At 58.8% G+C, this 16,792-nt stretch overlaps 1 protein-coding gene across 1 annotated transcript in view; it reads left to right on the forward strand.

Moving 5' to 3' along the window:
* Positions 1-16,792, forward strand: part of TRAPPC9 (trafficking protein particle complex subunit 9) — a 217,326-nt gene that overhangs the window by 142,820 nt on the left and 57,714 nt on the right. Inside the window, exons 17-18 of the mRNA XM_090283329.1 lie at positions 320-462; positions 10,695-10,805. Of these exons, the coding sequence (XP_090139455.1) occupies positions 320-462; positions 10,695-10,805 (254 nt within the window). The remainder of the gene's footprint in view (positions 1-319; positions 463-10,694; positions 10,806-16,792) is intronic.

Below are 16,792 nucleotides of genomic sequence, written 5' to 3' on the forward strand. Positions count from 1 at the left end.
CTCATGGTGGCCCTGTGACCCTGCTTCTCCATGGGTTCGAGGCTCTCCTCACTGTGGGCCTGGGGGCCACACTGCCTGGCGTGTGTTTGGTGATGTTGGTTGGAATGCGTTTCCTCTACAATGCTGAAGCCGAGCACCGAATAACACCAGAGCCCTTTCGTTTGTGTATCCAGCCTGAGAACGCCTGGCGACGGGGCAGGTGTCCGGGGGCGGCAGTGATAGCTTTACCTGCTGTGGCCGTTACCTGCGTGAAGCTTGCCTCCTGCAGGAACGCTGGCCGGTGTGTGCAGCTCTAATGTCCTTGTTTACATCTTCGCAGACCCTGGAAGCTGTCCTGAATTTCACATACTCCGGAGGCCCGGGCCACGTCGAAGGCTATTACAGGAGCCTGTCCCTGGGGCTGCACGTGGAGGTTGAGCCGTCCGTGTTCTTCACCCGGGTCAGCACTCTGCCGGCCACCAGGTGAGCGGTCTGTCCCTGCGGTCGCCGCCAGCTGGGGGCCGAGGGCGTTTGGATTCGGACCCTGGGTTCCCCTTGGTCCCGCTGTCCATCAGGTCTGCCCCTGTCTGCAAAGCTGCTTACACTCCCTGGGTCTTGGGTCCTCATCAGACAGAAGGTGGTGGGGCACGAACGGGCGTCCCCCCTTCCCGCACACGTGCCTGTGCTGCCGGCCTGTGCTGGGGCCGCCCGGAGCCCAGCATCTCTTCCCCGTCCTGCTCGGCGCCCCAGGAACCTGTGTGCGGGGCCCGGCTGATCAGCGTCTCAGCCTGACCCCCCGTCGCGGGGCTCCCCGCCGTCTGGGGCACCGGCCGTTTCTGCCCAGGAGCCCCTCCTGCCCGGGGCCTTCTCTCCTGTTTGCTTCCCAGACCTGGTCCCCCCTCAGGGAGGAGGGGGTCAGGCAGCACCATCTCCTTCAGACCCAGAAGTGGCCAGAGGTCCGGGAACATCAGTTTCTCATCCAGAACCTTCACCCGCGGTGACCTGGGGCCGAGTGCTGGGTGGGGCCCCAGCCAGTGGGGGCCTCTGCCGCTTGTCCCCCACCCGGGCGCCCACAGCCCCGGGAAAGCAGGCCCTGAGCGCCCTGAGCACCGCCTGCTTCCGCGTCCGGTGCCTTTGTACTGGGGGGGACGGGGCGGGGCTGCTGCCCCTCGTCAGCAGAGGTGCGGCCGCCGCGCCGACACCACCACCCGCTCGCCTTGCGCCTGGGAGATGGCACGGATGCCCCCTTCAGCGCGCTGCTCCCCGAGGGGTGTTGGTGCCGTGTTCGTGCTACTATAAGACTCCTTTGAAAGTGATGCGGCCCCAAATCGTTAGTGTAGCTTTGGTTTATAGGAAAGACTGTCTGTCTTCCCCCAGATGGGGGAACGCTTGCGCGAGAATTAATGGCTTCGCTTGCTCGCTTTAGCATCGCGTTTCCTCACCTGCCGCTCCTCGCTTCCCAGGCGATAGCCCTTCTGGCCAAGGCTGGCCTCTGTGCTGACTTTGTATGCAGCACTGGCCCCTGGGGAGGCTCGGCCGGGGCTGCTGCCACAGGCTCTCAGAGCGGTTCCGGCTTGGCCTGGGCGCTGGGTCCGCTCCGTCCCAAACCTCGGCTGTGCTTCCTTCCTGCCCCTGCCGCTTGTAGAAACCATTCTCGGAGGCAGCGCAGGTTGTCACAGAGTGGGGTTTCCCCCCTTGATATTTGGCTTCCACGCCATGGCCCTGCAGCTCTAAATGACACGTCCAGATGGGCAACGTGCCCCCCTGTGCAGGGTGTGGGCGTGCACTCGGAGGAGCAGTGGCCCGCCGGCCGGCTGCCTGGCTCCCGCCCACCTGACCTGCTCCCTCGCTCTGCTTGCTCCCCCCCGCTCTGGGGTTGGGGCTAGATTCCTTCCAGCCCGCCCTTCCCAGTCCCACGGAGCCTCGTGGGTTCTGACCTGCCTCCCGGCGGCCCCGTGCACCCACCGCGGCCCAGAGACAGTTCTTGCTTGCCGCCTCCCCCACCTTGCTCCTGCGTTGTCCTGCCTGGTGCAGAGCCTGTCTCAGGCTCAGGAGACAAAGCCCCGCGTCTGTCCTGGCCCTCCGCTCCAGCCCCGCGCGCCCCACGCCCTCCAGTGCCCCCGCGCGTGAGACGCTGCTTCTCCGCATCTGCACCGTGTGGGCACGGTTCACCCCAGGGGGCCTTTGCACACAGCGAAGCCTGTTCTTCTCCTTAAACTGTCTCCCCTTCACCTAACCCTTTGGGGAATGTCTGTTTACCACTGGTGATCTGTGTTGCCATTTCTGTAAAATAACCATGATGAGGCGGAGAGGGGTGCTCCTTCTGTGGGCTCCCCTGTAATTCCTTGTACCTGTCATAGAGTGCTTGCCAACTGTAAACCTGGAAAAACAACACTGCCAGAGTTTCGGGGGCTCCGTGAGGCACTCACAGGGCCAAGAGCTGCTGGAGCCCAGTCTCCACGTTTCAGCAGCCTGATCGGAGCTCGCCAAGCCGAAATAACACCAAATGGCAATTGGGATCCATGTTAAGGAATGATGAGTGCCAGAAATCATAAATCAGTGAATAAATATCAGAGGCTCCTTCCCCTCACTTCTCAATTTCTTTAATAGACTGTTGACTGCTTAAAGAAGAAATGATACATTTAGTTTTGTAAGTGTATTTCATATGCAGAAGTAAAATATAGAACAAAAAATGTAGCAGGAAGAAGTGGAAGAGAAAAGGAGGGGAAAATGGAAGTTTTAATGCAAAGTGTTGTATTATTTGTGGTTAGAATGTGATGCGTTAAGGATGCACATTGTGAACTCCGGAGCAGCATCACTTAAGGTGTGGGTGATAAGCCAGAAGAAATAAAATGGATACTAAAAAGATACTTAATTCAGGAAGCTGGGGTGGGGTGGGGGAGGGCTGTTGGCAGAAGAGGAAGATGGAAGAACCCAGACCATGGAGTCAAGTAGGAGGCATGTAGCAGCCTGGGGGCCTTAACCTGCCACTCCGGGAAGTCCCTTACCTGTCAGTGGGCCATACGCACACTTAAAAGTGAAAATGGCCCGGCTGTATAAGAGAGGAGCATCCAACTGTACATTTCCTGCAAGAAACATGAAATACGCACAGTTTAAAAGTGGTAGGGAAAAACCACATACCACACACACATGACGCATCAGAAAGCTGGCACGGGTGTATCAGGATCACACAGGCTGACTTTCAGGAGAAAAAGGATCGTTTGCAACGATAGGTGGGTCAAGTCACCAAGCATACCTAACAGTCCTAAATACAAATGTGCCTAAAAGCATAGCTTCAGATGAAACTGACCTCTGCGGGGAAAGGAAAACGGAAGGAAGAGGGAAGCTGTGGTCAGATAGTTCCATGTTTGTCTCGGTGTTTGATAGAAGAAGCAGAAAATTGGTTAAAAATATGGAAAGTCTATCCCCATCAAAATCCCAGAAGGGCTTTTTTGGGGTGGATGGAAATTGACAAGTTGTGTTTTTTAAAAAAAATTTCAAAACCAAACAGCTCTTCCCAATGAAATAGGCAAATAACTTGACAGGAAAGAACAAAGTTGGAGGATGTAGGCCATGTGACTTTCAGACAAAATAAAGTCACAGCAATCAAGAGAAGATATTGTTGTAAAGATGGAGAGCTCAGTGGACCATAATAGTCCAGAAATAGACACACTCATATATGATCAATTGATTTTCTAAAAGGTATGGAAACAATTTCGTGTGGAATGAAAAGTCTTTTGAACAAATGAAGCTGAAAGAACTGGATATATTTGCGGAGAGAACGAAACTTTGACCCATACATCACATCAGATACCAAAATTAACTTGAGATGGCTTCTAGACCCAAATAAAAATACCTCCAGTGCTAAAGTTAAAGAGAAAAGAGTACCTTCGTGACTTCGGGGCAGACGTTTCTCAGGTGGGGACAGAAACTGATAACCATAAAATGAAAAGTTGATGAGATGGATTTTGTCAAAATTAAAAACGACAACTCATCAGAAGGCAAGCTACGCCCCGGGAGGAAATAGTCGCTGCACGCTTATGCAGCGAAGGCCTTGCACCCAGTATGTATACTGAACCCCTAAAAGCAGACGCGAAGGAGACAGACATAGAAGCGGGCGGAAGGCTTGAGCGGATGCTTCACAGAGGAAGGTGTGCGGACGGCTCCCGACGCCCGAACGCGCCCGATGGATGCGGGTCCCTGGGTCCTGGGAGAGGGTGCTTATCCCTCCTCTCCTTAGTGTTCATAATTCCTGCAGTTTTCTCATTGGTCATTTACTAAAAAAATGTTTTAATTGCATTTTGTCCATTACCATTGAACCCCCTTATATGCCCCTCCTTCCGCAATCACTGCCCTGGTGTCCCCCCCCACCCCCCACCCCCACTAGCTGTCACCTGCTCTCCATCTGTGAGCCTGTCCCCATTGTCCTCGTTAGTTTGGTTAGTGCATTAGAGTCCACATTGAGCGCAATCACATGGTGTTGGTCTTTCTCTGACTGGCTTATCTCACTCAGCGTCACGTCCTCCAGGTCCGTCCCTGCTGTCGCAACGGGTACATTTTTCTCCTTTTTTGCAGCCGAGCAGAGTTCCAGTGTGTGAATGCCCCAGAGTTGTTTTATCCGCTCACCTACTGATGGGCACGTGGGCTGCTTCTAAATCTGGGGATTGTACATACCACTGCAATGAACACGGGGGTGCGTGTGTGCTTTTGAATTTGTGTTTTGGGTTCCTTCAGCTCTGTCCCCAGGAGTGGGGTCGCTGGGTCAAAAGGCAGATCCATTCCTAATTGTTTGAGGTATCTAAACTGTTTTCTACAGAGGCTGCACCAGTCTGCATTCCAGCCGTCAGTGCAGAAGGGCACCCCTTTCTGCTCATCCGTTGGTGATGGCCATGCTGACGGGTGTGAGGTGGTATTCCAGTATGGTTTTAATTTGCATCTCTCTGATGATAAGTGACGCTGAGCATCTTCTCATGTGTCTGTGGGCCTTCTGTGTGTCCTCTTTGGGGAAGTCTCTGTTCAGGGTCTTCGCCCGTGTTTTTACTGAGTTGTCTGTATTTTTGGTGCTGAGTTTTGTGTGTTCCTTGTACGTTTTGTACATTAACCCCTTGTTGGATGTCTTGGTCACAGTCGGTTCTCTGTGATGAGAGGCTGCAGGGCTGCCCCTTTATGCAGGACTCCCCTGGTCCAGGGCATGTCATAGGTCCCTCACGTTCAGCGTCCCAGTGAAGCTCTGGAGGTCACACTGGCGTCGGCATTGCTATCCGTACCTGGTCACTAACCCACCCCCTGGGGCACGTTCATGAGGGGAGAGGTGCCTTCCTGGCACCCAAATCCACACTGTCTGCCCAGGTCCTCTGAGCTGGGGGCCCTAACACCTGGGCTTAGTGCTCATCGGGCCCCTCGCCCCGCTGTGTGTTTGGGGACGGCTTTTTCTCCCAGTTTCGGCCGCCCCGTCCTCCCTGCAGGGCCGCGGAGGCTCATGGAGAGAAGAGAATCAGATCAGACACGAGGGGGGAGTTGTTTTCTTCACGCCCGAGCACGAGACAGATGGCAGGTGCGCTCCCGTTGGTTTTTCACCCTTCTCCCTCAGGGCCCTACACATGTCTCAGCTGACTTTTATTTAGGAGATCAATTACCTCTGAGATTCACTTTTTACACAAAGCCGCCTGGTAATGTCGTTAGGGACAGGCTGAAATGGATTGGGCCATGCCGCCCTGTCTGAGTGCGGGCCTCCCTCCCCCGAGGAGCAGTGCTGTTCCAGCTTCGACAACGAGTGATCCAGCCTTAGACCTCGCTGCCCTGGGCTCTGTGGAAGGCACCCTCCTCCAAGCAGGGCGCCGGGCGTACTCGCGATTCCCATTATTAACAGGAGTCCCACCACTGGGCGCGTCCCCGCCTTGTCCCGGCCACTCCCCGGGCTGGGGCAGCTCAGCTCACGGCACAGAGCTTGACCGCTGCAGCACGGGGTCTCACCATGGTCCACGCTCTTCAGGTTGTTATATTCCTGGGTTTGGGCAGCTTTAAATTCAACAGGAATTCAGGATTTGTACCAGCACCAGGGTTCACAGTCAAACATTAGCCCCACTCGATCTCAGATTTCGGTTCTGCTGCTGGTTTGCTCTGTCGTTCATGTCTCTCTGAGCGTCACCTTTCCTCCCTCTTGAGGTGGAGGTGACACTGGCCGTGCAGGGTCGTGGAAAGGCGGGCAAAGCTCTATGTAGAGCGTCTCACACAGGGCCTGGCACACGGTGGAAACTGAGGACCGCAGGCTGTCACGCTGTTGGCGCGCACACGTCCGCAGTAGCGGGGCCAGCGCTAGGGACAGGGTGGTTCGTCCTCTCGCCATGGGCCGCTCCGGGCCACTGCCCCTGTGCCTCCCGTAGGGTGTCACTCCCCCTAGGACCCCTCAAGGGCCTCGCTGGCCTCGTCCCGCCTTCTGTGGCCTCACGGGCAGCACACGCTCCAGCACGCTCCGGCAGAGGCTCTGCGGTGTCTCCTCGGGAGCCCACGGGGGTGCAGCCAGCGCTCCTCGCCTCTCTCCTTGAGGAGCTGTGGTTTAGGGGGCGGGAAGGCATTGCAGTCTTCAAGGACATTCAAAAGCTGCCCCACTCAGTGTGGCAGTGGTGACAATAAGTTTATGTCACCAGAAGTGCATTTGGGTCCTTCTGGTTTTCCTTCACCATAGGCAGGATTAAGCTCCCTGGCTTTCTTCAGACACTCAGGGAAGCTCTCCACCCTGACACGGGCCACTGTGTTTCCTCTGGAATGAAGGCAACGAGAAACTAGACAGTTTGTAGGATTTTAAAAGGCCACACGGATGCGACCACAGGCGCCTGTGGCTGGGACTCCCCGTTTTGGCCTCATGTTCACTCCCTTCCGCACCCCCAGGCACGACCGAATGCTGACGTTCCCACCCCGGGAGGCCCGCGGGCGCCGGCTGACCTCCGCTGGAGGAAGAGCCCCGCGTGCTCTCTGGTCGTGGCACCACGGAGTTCGGACAGACTCAGTCCTCGGCGTGGGAGTCCCTCGGACTCACTTCAGCTGGGTCAGGATGGGTGTCTAGAGGGACGGCTTTGTTGGCAGGTGACACACTTTGTCATTTCCTGCTCTGCTGACAGCAGCCGAGCTGACGTGGTCACCACCCTTGTATCGATGTCACATCAGCCTGCTTGTGGTTTTATATAGTGCTCCCCCTTTTCCCCGTCGGAGCCTCCTAATCCCATGGCACGGGTGTTCTTGTCTTCATCAGGGACGGAGCCCCAGCGGCCCACAGGGGAACAGCTCAGGGACACGCAGGTGACACACTGTGGTGGTGCGCCCTAACCTCCCCGTGCGCCCCGCTCCGGCCCCTGGCTGCGGCGCCTCCCCTCGTCACTCGCTGTCCAGCTCTTCCTCTCTTTCAAGGTCACGTGCCGTTCAGCTTTATTTCCTCTCCAGCGTTTCCGTCATTGCTCCTTCTTTCTTTGTACCCTGAGTTAGATACTCAGTCTGTTTGGAGTGTGTTTTGTTCATGGTGTGAGGTGGGGGCCTCGCTTCCTGTTTGCCCACATAGCCGTCGGTGCCGGCGGTATTCATCCGGTCACCTAACCGGTGAGCGCTGCCACCGCGGTCACGCGCGCCCTGGGCCGCGTCAGGGCTGCATTTGCTGTCACTGAGGAAGCCGCCCACCGCCGCCGCTCCCGCTTTGCACAGTCGGGGCGTCTTCATGGCCAGATCCCGCCCGTCGTTTCGCACGTTCTTGGTCCTTTGCGTTTATATATAAATTTAGAATCGGCGGGTCTAAGTTGGACCAAAACCAAACCCTGAGTTACACTGAATTTATATAAAATTGAAAAGAGGTGACTTATTTAAAAATAACTGAGTTCTCCCGCCTTTGAAAAAAAGACACGTACGAGTTTATTCACCTTCCTTGGTATTCCGTGGGACCTCAGGATTTTCTTCATAAATACCCTGCATATGTTTTGTCAGATGTATTTCTAGGTATGTTGCTACTCTGAGTACGTTTTCTTCAAAACCTGTGATTTAGTTGCTCTGCGGGAAGGTTACTGGTTCTGTGTGTGGGTCTTAACCGCCTGTCCAGCCACCTTTTGAACCTGTTTTTCCTCGTTTTACACAATGTGACTGAATTAAATTGTTTCACTCCCTTCATCTTTCTCACCCCTGTCCCCTCATGAGAGCGCGGCTCCCGTGAAGGCGGAGGTCCTGGTTTCCTCGGGTGCCTGCCCGTCCCAGGCGCCCACTGCAGGTGCTCTGCAGATACTCACGCGTGTGAGGTGGACGCGTTAGTACAGTTACCGGTTCTCGGCAGAGGAAGTGGTGCTGCCAGCGTCTCGAGGGGGCTCTGCAGGCCCGGCTGTCCTTGCTGGGGGTGTGTCTCCTTCTGTGGCAGCCTCATCTGCGCCCCGGCTGGTCTCCAGGTCCATCCCTGCCGCCAGGCCTCGGTCCCTCCGCTCCCCTGAGCCCGGCACGTGGATCTGCCCTTCAGGGACCTGCTCTGATCTGGATCCTGCAGGAAACTTTCCTGGGCTTCCCTCCACTTCAGAAGAGCCTGGACAGAGAGCAGCGGGAATCAACACCACGAGCTGCTCAGGAGGGCGTGAGACGGGAGAACATCACCGCGTGACGTGGGGAGAGGCAGTGAGGACGCTGTGGTGGGCGCCGCTGCAGCCGGGGAAGGAAGTCCAGCTACGAATAATGGGCAGGGACCCACTGGCACGTCCCGTGTGGGAGCCCTGGGTCCCGATGCCCCACGTCGGCGCGTCAGAAAGGCAGGACGCAAAGGGACCTGGTGCCCACGTCTCCTGTGCAGCTGGGAGCGAAAACGACAGACATTTGAACCTTCCCTTCCCTGCTCTGAAAAACCACTTCCGTTTTCCTCCTCCGGTAAACGTTTTATGATTCCCTCTTCTGATGAAAGATTTTGCTATGATTAAAGATTTCATGAAGTTATGACAGAGGCAGAATAGATCATTCTTGAAAGCTCGTTTTTCCATGAGCTGAGTGAAGAGGCCTCTAGTAGGCAGCTGCCAGAGCTAATGAACATTTCCCAAGCGCTGCGTCTCTGGGGGAGACGCCCTGCCCGAAGGACCCAGAAGCAGCCGGTGTGAGCCTGCTCTTCCGAAGACGTGTGTGGGACAGCACCTAACAGCGTGTGCAGACAAAAGCGGTAAAGCCGGGGCTTTACCTTCCTCCCCGGAGACCAGGCTGCATGCACACGTCGTGAAAAACTGGTATTTCACAGATACCTGTGTCCTTTTGATGACGTCTGTGTGTGCATGTGTGTGCGCGTGTGTGTGCGTGCGTGTGTGTGTGCGTGTGCATACACACCCACAGACGGTCCTGCAGTCCCGTCCGCCGTGGGTCTCTTCTCTGGGAAGAACAGAGGACGAGGCTTGGGTTTGGAATCTCTTCTGTCTCCTGAAGGGACGGAGGACCTTGGGTGCTGAGTCTCAAGTCCCAGACATCGCCTGAGCGTTTCCATTACCTCTGAGCCCACTCTCCTTCCCCACACACAGGGCCGGGGTGGGCAGCCCCCGGGGTTGCTGGGACGAAAGGACTGCGCGCGGGTGTGAGCCTCCCCTTCCTTTCACAGCCAGCCGCGCGCCAGGAAGTGCGTTCCAGAACTCGGCTGCCCGCGGCGGGGCCCTGTTTGGGAGTCGCTCTAGGCTGGGGGTGGACCACAGCACACACCCTTTCCTGAGCCTTCTCCTCCTGCGAAGTCTGTCCTGCTCCGAGAAGGACACTGGCCGCTGCCTGTGCTGCTGCCTCCGGCATCCGCGCCTGCGAGGGCGCGCTGTCCCGTGTAGGCCTGTTGTGCGCCAGCGGCAGTGCTTGGCACGCTGGGGACCGTGCTGGTTTCGGGCAGCACGCAGCTGTGACAGAAACCGAGTGCGGGGCGGCTAACCCACTGAAGCCTGCGGACTTGCTCGTTGTTCTTTGTGTGTGTAGCCAGTGAGCCTGGAGGGAGGGCCTGCTCAGCTCTCAGCTACTTCACTGCCCAGCCCCAGCCCCAGGGGCGGCATTTGTCCTCGTGGCCTCTGGATGGCCGGTGACACTCACATCCCCGTTCGTCTCCAGGGAGGGGGGGCCAAAGGGTGAACGCCGCCTTCTCTTGGGGCCTTGCCGTCTTGTTTGGGGTGGGAAGTCTCCCGATGTCTGTCCTTCCTGCCGCCCCTTGTGGCAGAGTGCGTGGCTCTTTGTCATCTGCAGTAGCAGAGACAGAGAGGCGGTCCCAAATGGGGTAAGGGAGCATGCCCCCAGTGCCCCCACAGCCCCGAGGAGGGGAGGGTGCGAGCTCTCACGTGGACGCGACCACCTACAGCTGCGGCCCCTTCTCCTGCGACCAGGGCCCCGCGCCTGGCCTGGGCCTGCGGAACCCAGTGAACGCTGGCTGATGGCGACGGGACGTGGCGCTTACTGAGTGGCACCGTGGCCGGGTGCCCGCCTGCTGGCTGTCCCACTCGCCTGCCAGCCTCGGAGAACTGAGGGACCTCCCCAGGTCACTTGGTTTGTACTGGGCACTGCAGGGAGGTGAGCATGTGACCCAGTTTGGAGTGAGTCCTGGCCATTTTGAGACCAGGGGCACGTGACACTTTTGACAAATTGCCCTTCTGACATTCCAAGGGCGTGGAAGGTTTTTGGGGACGAGGAGAAGGCAGGTCTCTCTCCTCTCGGGCTGACGGAGGTCCTCGGCTCTCTGTCGTCTTTCCCTCCAGCACGCGGAAGTGTCACCTGCTCCTGGACGTCTTCAACCCCACGGAGCACGAGCTGACAGTCAGCGCCCGCAGCAACGAGGAGCTGACCCTGCACGCGGGCGAGTGCCAGCGGTGAGTGTCCCCGCGTCCCCACATGGCCCCCCCACATCAGGAGGCACCGAGTGGCTGCCTCTCTGTGATGGAGGCATATCAGTGCGTGATTTCCTCTCACCGGAACCCACGCCCCAGATGCCAACACGTCAGTAAAATTAAGAAATCGCCCAACTCTTCTCCACAAGCCCCAGCCACAGACCGAAAGCGCTGTCTCTCTGAGGCCCGGGAAGTGCCCAGCAAGGACGGGGGGCCGTTGCTGCACTGAGCCCTCAGCCGTCGCGTAACTAAGGCTCAGACTCGGCAGCTGCCCAGGGAGAGAAGGGGCAGCGCTGGCCCCGGGCAGGGCCCTCGGAGGCCTCGGAGCCGCCTACCCTGGCGGACCTGCTGGTCTGCCCTGCGGCCTGTGCTTGGGCCGGGGCCGGGGGGTCCGTGAGCAGCAGCAGCATCTGTGGCACTGGCCACACGTCGGGCTGCGTCCTCTGGCTGCAGCTTCCGAGTGTGCGCAGCGTGCTCGAGCCAGGCTTACCGCCCCCGCCCGGCGGACCGCTGCGTGGGGTTCCGGCGGAGCGCTGTCTTAGGGGCGGGCGGCGTTTGCTGGGGGCTCCGGCTGCTGTGCAGGGGGGCGGGAGTAACTAGGCAGGGGTGGCTCTTAGAGGGCCTTCAGTGCTCTTACTGCAGCTTTTAAAAGGTGTTATTTATTTTTAGAGAGTAGAAGGGAGGGAGAAGGAGAGAGAGAGAAACATCAATGTGTGGTTGCCTCTTGTGTGCCCCCAAGCTGGGGACGTGGCCCACAGCCCAGGCCTGTGCCCTGACTGGGAATCGAACCAGTGACCCTCTGGTTCACAGGCTGGCGCTCAGTTCCCTGAGCCACACCTGCCAGGGCAGGTGGCGTTTCCATTCTGACTGCCCTGTGGTGGGAGCCATTTTTCCTCTTCCTTCAGCCCAGGGAGGCTGTGGGCAGGTGTGGAAATAGGCGTCTCCTCTGGTGGGCAGCCTCCAGTGGTTAGCCGGTGCAGAGCGGCTGTGCATCAGTGCTGACGCCACCTGACTTGCAGCAGGGGGGCCTTTGAACTTCGGTCCCCCCTCCACCCCCGGCTTCGTCATCTGTAGGAGCGTTGGTTACAGAAAACACAGTTCTGTTTCTTTCTCTACTCCACTTTGTTTCAGAGCGGTTCTTTGGGGTCTGAGGTTTTCACTCTGGTGCCCCAGGGACGCAGCCTGAGACGCTGAGGTGTGGCGCGAGCATGCTGACCGGGGCTTTAGGGACAGCGAGGCTTCGTGTAGAGTCACAGCCAGGGCCCTGGCCCGTGACGGCACAGTTTTGAGATGTACATGGCCTTGGGGTCTGAAGCCCCGCCCACATTCTTCTTGGGAGCCCGTGGGGGTCCGTGTTAGCTCGGAGCAGAGGCCGCCTGCAGGTGGGCCTGCCCACGGGGAGTGGCCTTTCGCCGTGTCCCCACCAGAGGGGCACCGGTTTCTAACCTACAGGCAGGCATCCCCCGGGCTCCCAGTAGCCTTGGCTCTGTGCTCCTCAGATGAGTCTTTTCATTGTCTTCCTTGTCACGCCTGCCTGTGGGAAACCCATGTGACAACAAGGGTGGGGTTCGTTCCGTGCAGAACCACCTCCTGGGTGCTTTACGTTTGGGGTCCCCCCATCAGAGCTGTGCCCTGTGTGTCTTGTAAGCTGAAGAGACAGAGTGAGCTTCTGTCCCCGCGCACGTGTTTCCTCAGCGTCTCTCCCGAGGTTCTGGTTGTAGCTGAGGGCATGGGGTGGGGGCGGTGGGGCCCGCTCTTTCATGCCAGAACGCCACAGCGTGTAACCGGTACCCGGCGGGAGGCGACTGCCGTATGGGACCTGGAGTCTGGTGCTGAAGCGACTTAGCAGAGTGGGAAGCTGCCTAGGGAGGCCGAGGCTGGTCTTCCGCTTGCGTGTGCCCAAGACTGTGGACATGGTCTCATGTCGATCTCATGACAGCTGGTCAGTTGGGCATCATATCCCCATTTGGTAGCTGTGGAAAGCGAGCTGCCTGCCAAGGCCACTGGGGCGCCTGGCGGAGCCGGGCTGCTGTGCCCCGGTGTGCGTGGCTGCGTCCTGTGTGCAGCTGCGGCCCTGTCTGCCGCACACTGACCACGGGGACCCCGAGCCTGGCTCCGTGTGTGTCTGTCTGCAGCATCAAGGCGGCGAGCCTGTCTGGTGGTCACGGACCAGGGTTTCAGGCACCTGTGCAGCCGGAGGCTCCCCAGCAGGACAAGAGTCCGTGTCCTGTTGGCAGAAGAGATGAAAGGACAGTGCTTAGCATTTCAGAAGTGATGCCTCAGGCAGGGGCTGAGTTTAACTTCAGGCTCCGTCTGTACTGGGAGTGCCTGCGCTGGCCGGGGGGGCTGGGAGGGCTGACGGAGGAGCCCACACTCCCGGTGTCTCTGCAGCTGTGGCCCCTCTCTTGCTGTCTCTGTGGCCATGGGGACAGGAGACACGTCCCCCCCACCCCCCAGTCCTCCCCAGGCAGCCCGTGTGACCTCACACCGAGCTCGCGGTCACTGTGCTGGTTTACGTCCCTCAGGTGTTACTGGGAGGCCCTCAAAGTCAGGGATGCAACCGTATTCATCTGACACGGGGCCCGCACGGTGTCCTCACACACAGCATGTGACCTGGCTCAATCTTTTAACAATTGAATTTGTCCTCAGAAGTGAGCCTGCGAAGTGTGATTTGGCACGTAGGTTCTGTAATTTAGGATCAGCTAGGGATGGAGACGTGGACAGGATGCTGCTGTGGTCGGGTGGGTTCCTACAGCAGCAGGTGCTGCCTGCCCGTGGCCACGCTCTGCAGCAGGCCGTCTGCTCATCATACTCCTACCAGGCGTCCTTGTAGCTCTTTGCCGGTGAGGCAGTCCGGGCTCAGGTAGGTTACGGATCTACGCGTGCTCACCGGCCAACCGGGCAGACCTGGAATTCCTGCCTGTGGTCTCTCCGACCGGCTGCCTAATTAGTGTTGAAACAGGTGCAAATAAAAATCTGATCGTGGGTTTTGGTAAGATACCAGTTATTTGTGAATGGGTTTTCCGAACTTAACCGCAGGTAGAACAGAAGCCAAGGCCAAGCCCAGCATCTGTCGGTTCACTCAGGAGTCACGTTCCTTCAGTGTTGGAAGAGGTGCCGTTTATGGAAGTCCCTGTTCCAGACCGGGTCGGTGTTTCGCACTCTCCCCGGGGCCGTGTCTTCAGGGAAGCTGTCGCAGGAGGAGGAAGGCTGGGCCACAAACCCGGGTGCTGGAGAAAAGGGACTGAGTCAGCTCGGAGCCCCTGTCCTGGGCTCAGGTGGGCCAGCCTTCCCTCGCACTGTGGCAGGGAAAGAGAGGGGTCTGAACTGTGCCGTGGTCCTCACAGCTCCTGTCCAGCGTGGGTGCGTCCCTCCTGCACAGGTCCCACCAGGGGCTGAAGCCAGCACGTGGCCAGGCCTGCTGCTCTGCGGGGTGAGGCGTGTGTCCCATGGTGATGGCGCTGCAGGGAGCCATGGGCTGTCCCTCGAGGGCAGGCTCTGGGGTTGCATCTGGGGCCTGCCCAGGTTTCTGTGCCCTTGCCTGCCAGGCCGGTGCTTCCGAATTCCGTGCCAACGGCACCTGCCTGGCCTCAGTGGTGCGGCCTCCCTGCTTTGCTTTCAGGCCCGGCGCCGCGCGTGGCGCTCCTGTGCGTGGCGGGCTCTTTGTGAGTGAGGAAAGAGCCGAAGCATAAATCTCCCCAGACTAGCATTTTTTAATTTGGATTGTGGCAAAACAACCCGGGAGATTTTTATTCTTTATTTTCAGCCTCGTTTCTCTGGCAGGCCATCGTCACGGCTGTGGAGCAATAAATCACAGCCGCGTTTTCAGGGGACACAGCTTCATTTCCCACTCGCTGCCCGTGTGTTGCCTCCTTCTTCCGGCACCCGGACGTGAGCCCTGCTGACTCCTGGTGAGATGTGGTGGCCCGGGCGCGTCTCACCCTGATGGGCTGACCAGAGCGGAGATCTTCATGAGGGCCGCCTCTGCCTGCGTCCAGTCCGTGCAAGGCGGCCATGGCCCCGGGCACACAGGCAGGGCTGGGGGCAGCGCAGAGCAGGCGGGGGCTCCTTGGGGCCTTGGCGTGGCTTAGTCTGTGCAGAGAGTGGCACACTCGTCCCCTTCCTCCTGGAAAGTTCCGACGCCAGGGGCTGGGTTTCAGGGGGCCGCTGCTCGAGCGCTCCTCTTCTGGTCGCGGCCCGTGTGCGGTCTGCTTGTGACGAGTAACCCCTTGCCTGTAAAGGCGGCCATCCTCTGCGTGGCCTTAGCACGACCCCCCACCATCCTCAGTCTCGTCCTCCGTGAAGTAGGTGTCACGGCCGCTCCTAAGGTGGTGGTGGGGACTGGTGTCCTGTGGTCCTTGTGCGGTGGCGTTCAGGCTGTGGCCGCCTCTACCATTTACATCTTCATGCTGGGGGTGGGTGCCTGGCCCCACGGTGCTCGTAATTGTAGAGGCGGGGCTGGAGTCGTCTGTAGGCTCCTGCCTGGACCCCTTGGGACAGCTGGGGTGGTGGGAGACTGAGATCCGGCCTGGCCAGCTTCTTGGGCCGACAGCAGAGCTGGGAAGCCAGCAGGCCCGGTGCCCAAGGGCCGATCCCAGCAGTGACTTAGCCGCCAGATCCTCTGTTTCCGCATCTGTGAAAGGGGCCCAAGTCAACACATGTTGCACTCATGACGTCACTGTGGTCACTTCATCCTTGAGATGCCCCCCTCTCCTGGGACTGTCTTTGTCTCAGGGGCCTGTGGTCACTGGGATTGGCTGGCGTGAGATCTGTGTAAGTCCCCTCCTCCGTGGGCCGGTCGTGGGATGGCTCAGTGTATCTGACAGGTCTGGAGGATCGAGTTTGTCTTGGAATATTTATCACTATTACCTTCCTGTCCTTTGATGTCTTGGCTGGAAAAAGGAGGGCATGAATAGCATCCATCTGCTTCCTTGAAGGCCTGCGGAGGGTTTGTGAATGCAAACCAGAAGCTCGTTTCCAAAGCTTTGATCTAGTCATTAACTCCCTTGTTCTCCAGCATGATCCGAGCCAGGCAGCCGCCCAGCCTGCAGTGGAGGAGGCCGGCCCCAGGAGCCGCTCAGGGCGCGCGCAGCTGTCCTCACAGTTGTCGGCGCTGCACGCCAGCCGCAAGCCGCAAGCCGCGGCGGCTCCTGCCCTGGCCCTGCAGCCGGTCCCGCGCAGGGGTCAGAGGGAGGTAAACGCACGTGGAGATGGGGCCCAAGGCCCCATGCGGCGTGGCCCTCTGCCCCCTGCCCATCCCATCTGCGATGTCCAGGTGACCCCAGAAATAGGGGATGCGCCGTCATGCTTGTCCAGCACTTACTCTGCGCCACCTGCAACGCAAAGTGTTTTCTGTACATCACCTGTGCAGAGCAGAGGTTTAGAGAAGCAGCGGGATCCACGCAGAGCGTTCGTCTGTTTTCCCACAGCTCTCAGGGCTGCAGACCCCCCGGCCGCACCCCACCTCACAGGGGGGCCTGCTGTGTCTCGGACCCTTGTGGGCACTGGAGTTTGTGAAGCAGAGAAGGCGGGGCTGGAAGGACAGCGACAGGGGGTCCCGGCATCCCCTCCTCAGCTTTTGGACAACAGCTCTGACCCCGTGCAGCGTCCCCGGGGCCGCGGTTCCAGGCCAGGCTCCTCGGACCCCGTCCCTCCCACCCTACGTCAGGCCAGAGGGGCAGGGTACCCGCAGCCACGCTTTCCGAAGAGGCCCCGCCTTGGCCTGGGGGCTGTGGGAACCTGCAGGTCAGGGGAGAGGCAGGCAGCCGGGAGCCGTCGGGCTTGTTCTGGGCTCGTGTGTGTGTGTGTGTGTGTGTGTGTGTGTGCATGCATGTATGTGCATGTGTGTGCGTGCGCGCGAACCCAAGGCCAGCACTGGGTTCGAGAATGGCTGTGTTTTGAAGTTCTTTAAAGGCATCTGTCTCAACCAAAGCTTACCAGATTGCGTCGTACTGTGGCGACCCTGAGTT

This window comes from Furipterus horrens, unplaced genomic scaffold (assembly GCF_987537825.1).
Source record: "Furipterus horrens unplaced genomic scaffold, mFurHor1.1.pri manual_scaffold_7, whole genome shotgun sequence".
NCBI classification, from domain to species: domain Eukaryota; kingdom Metazoa; phylum Chordata; class Mammalia; order Chiroptera; family Furipteridae; genus Furipterus; species Furipterus horrens.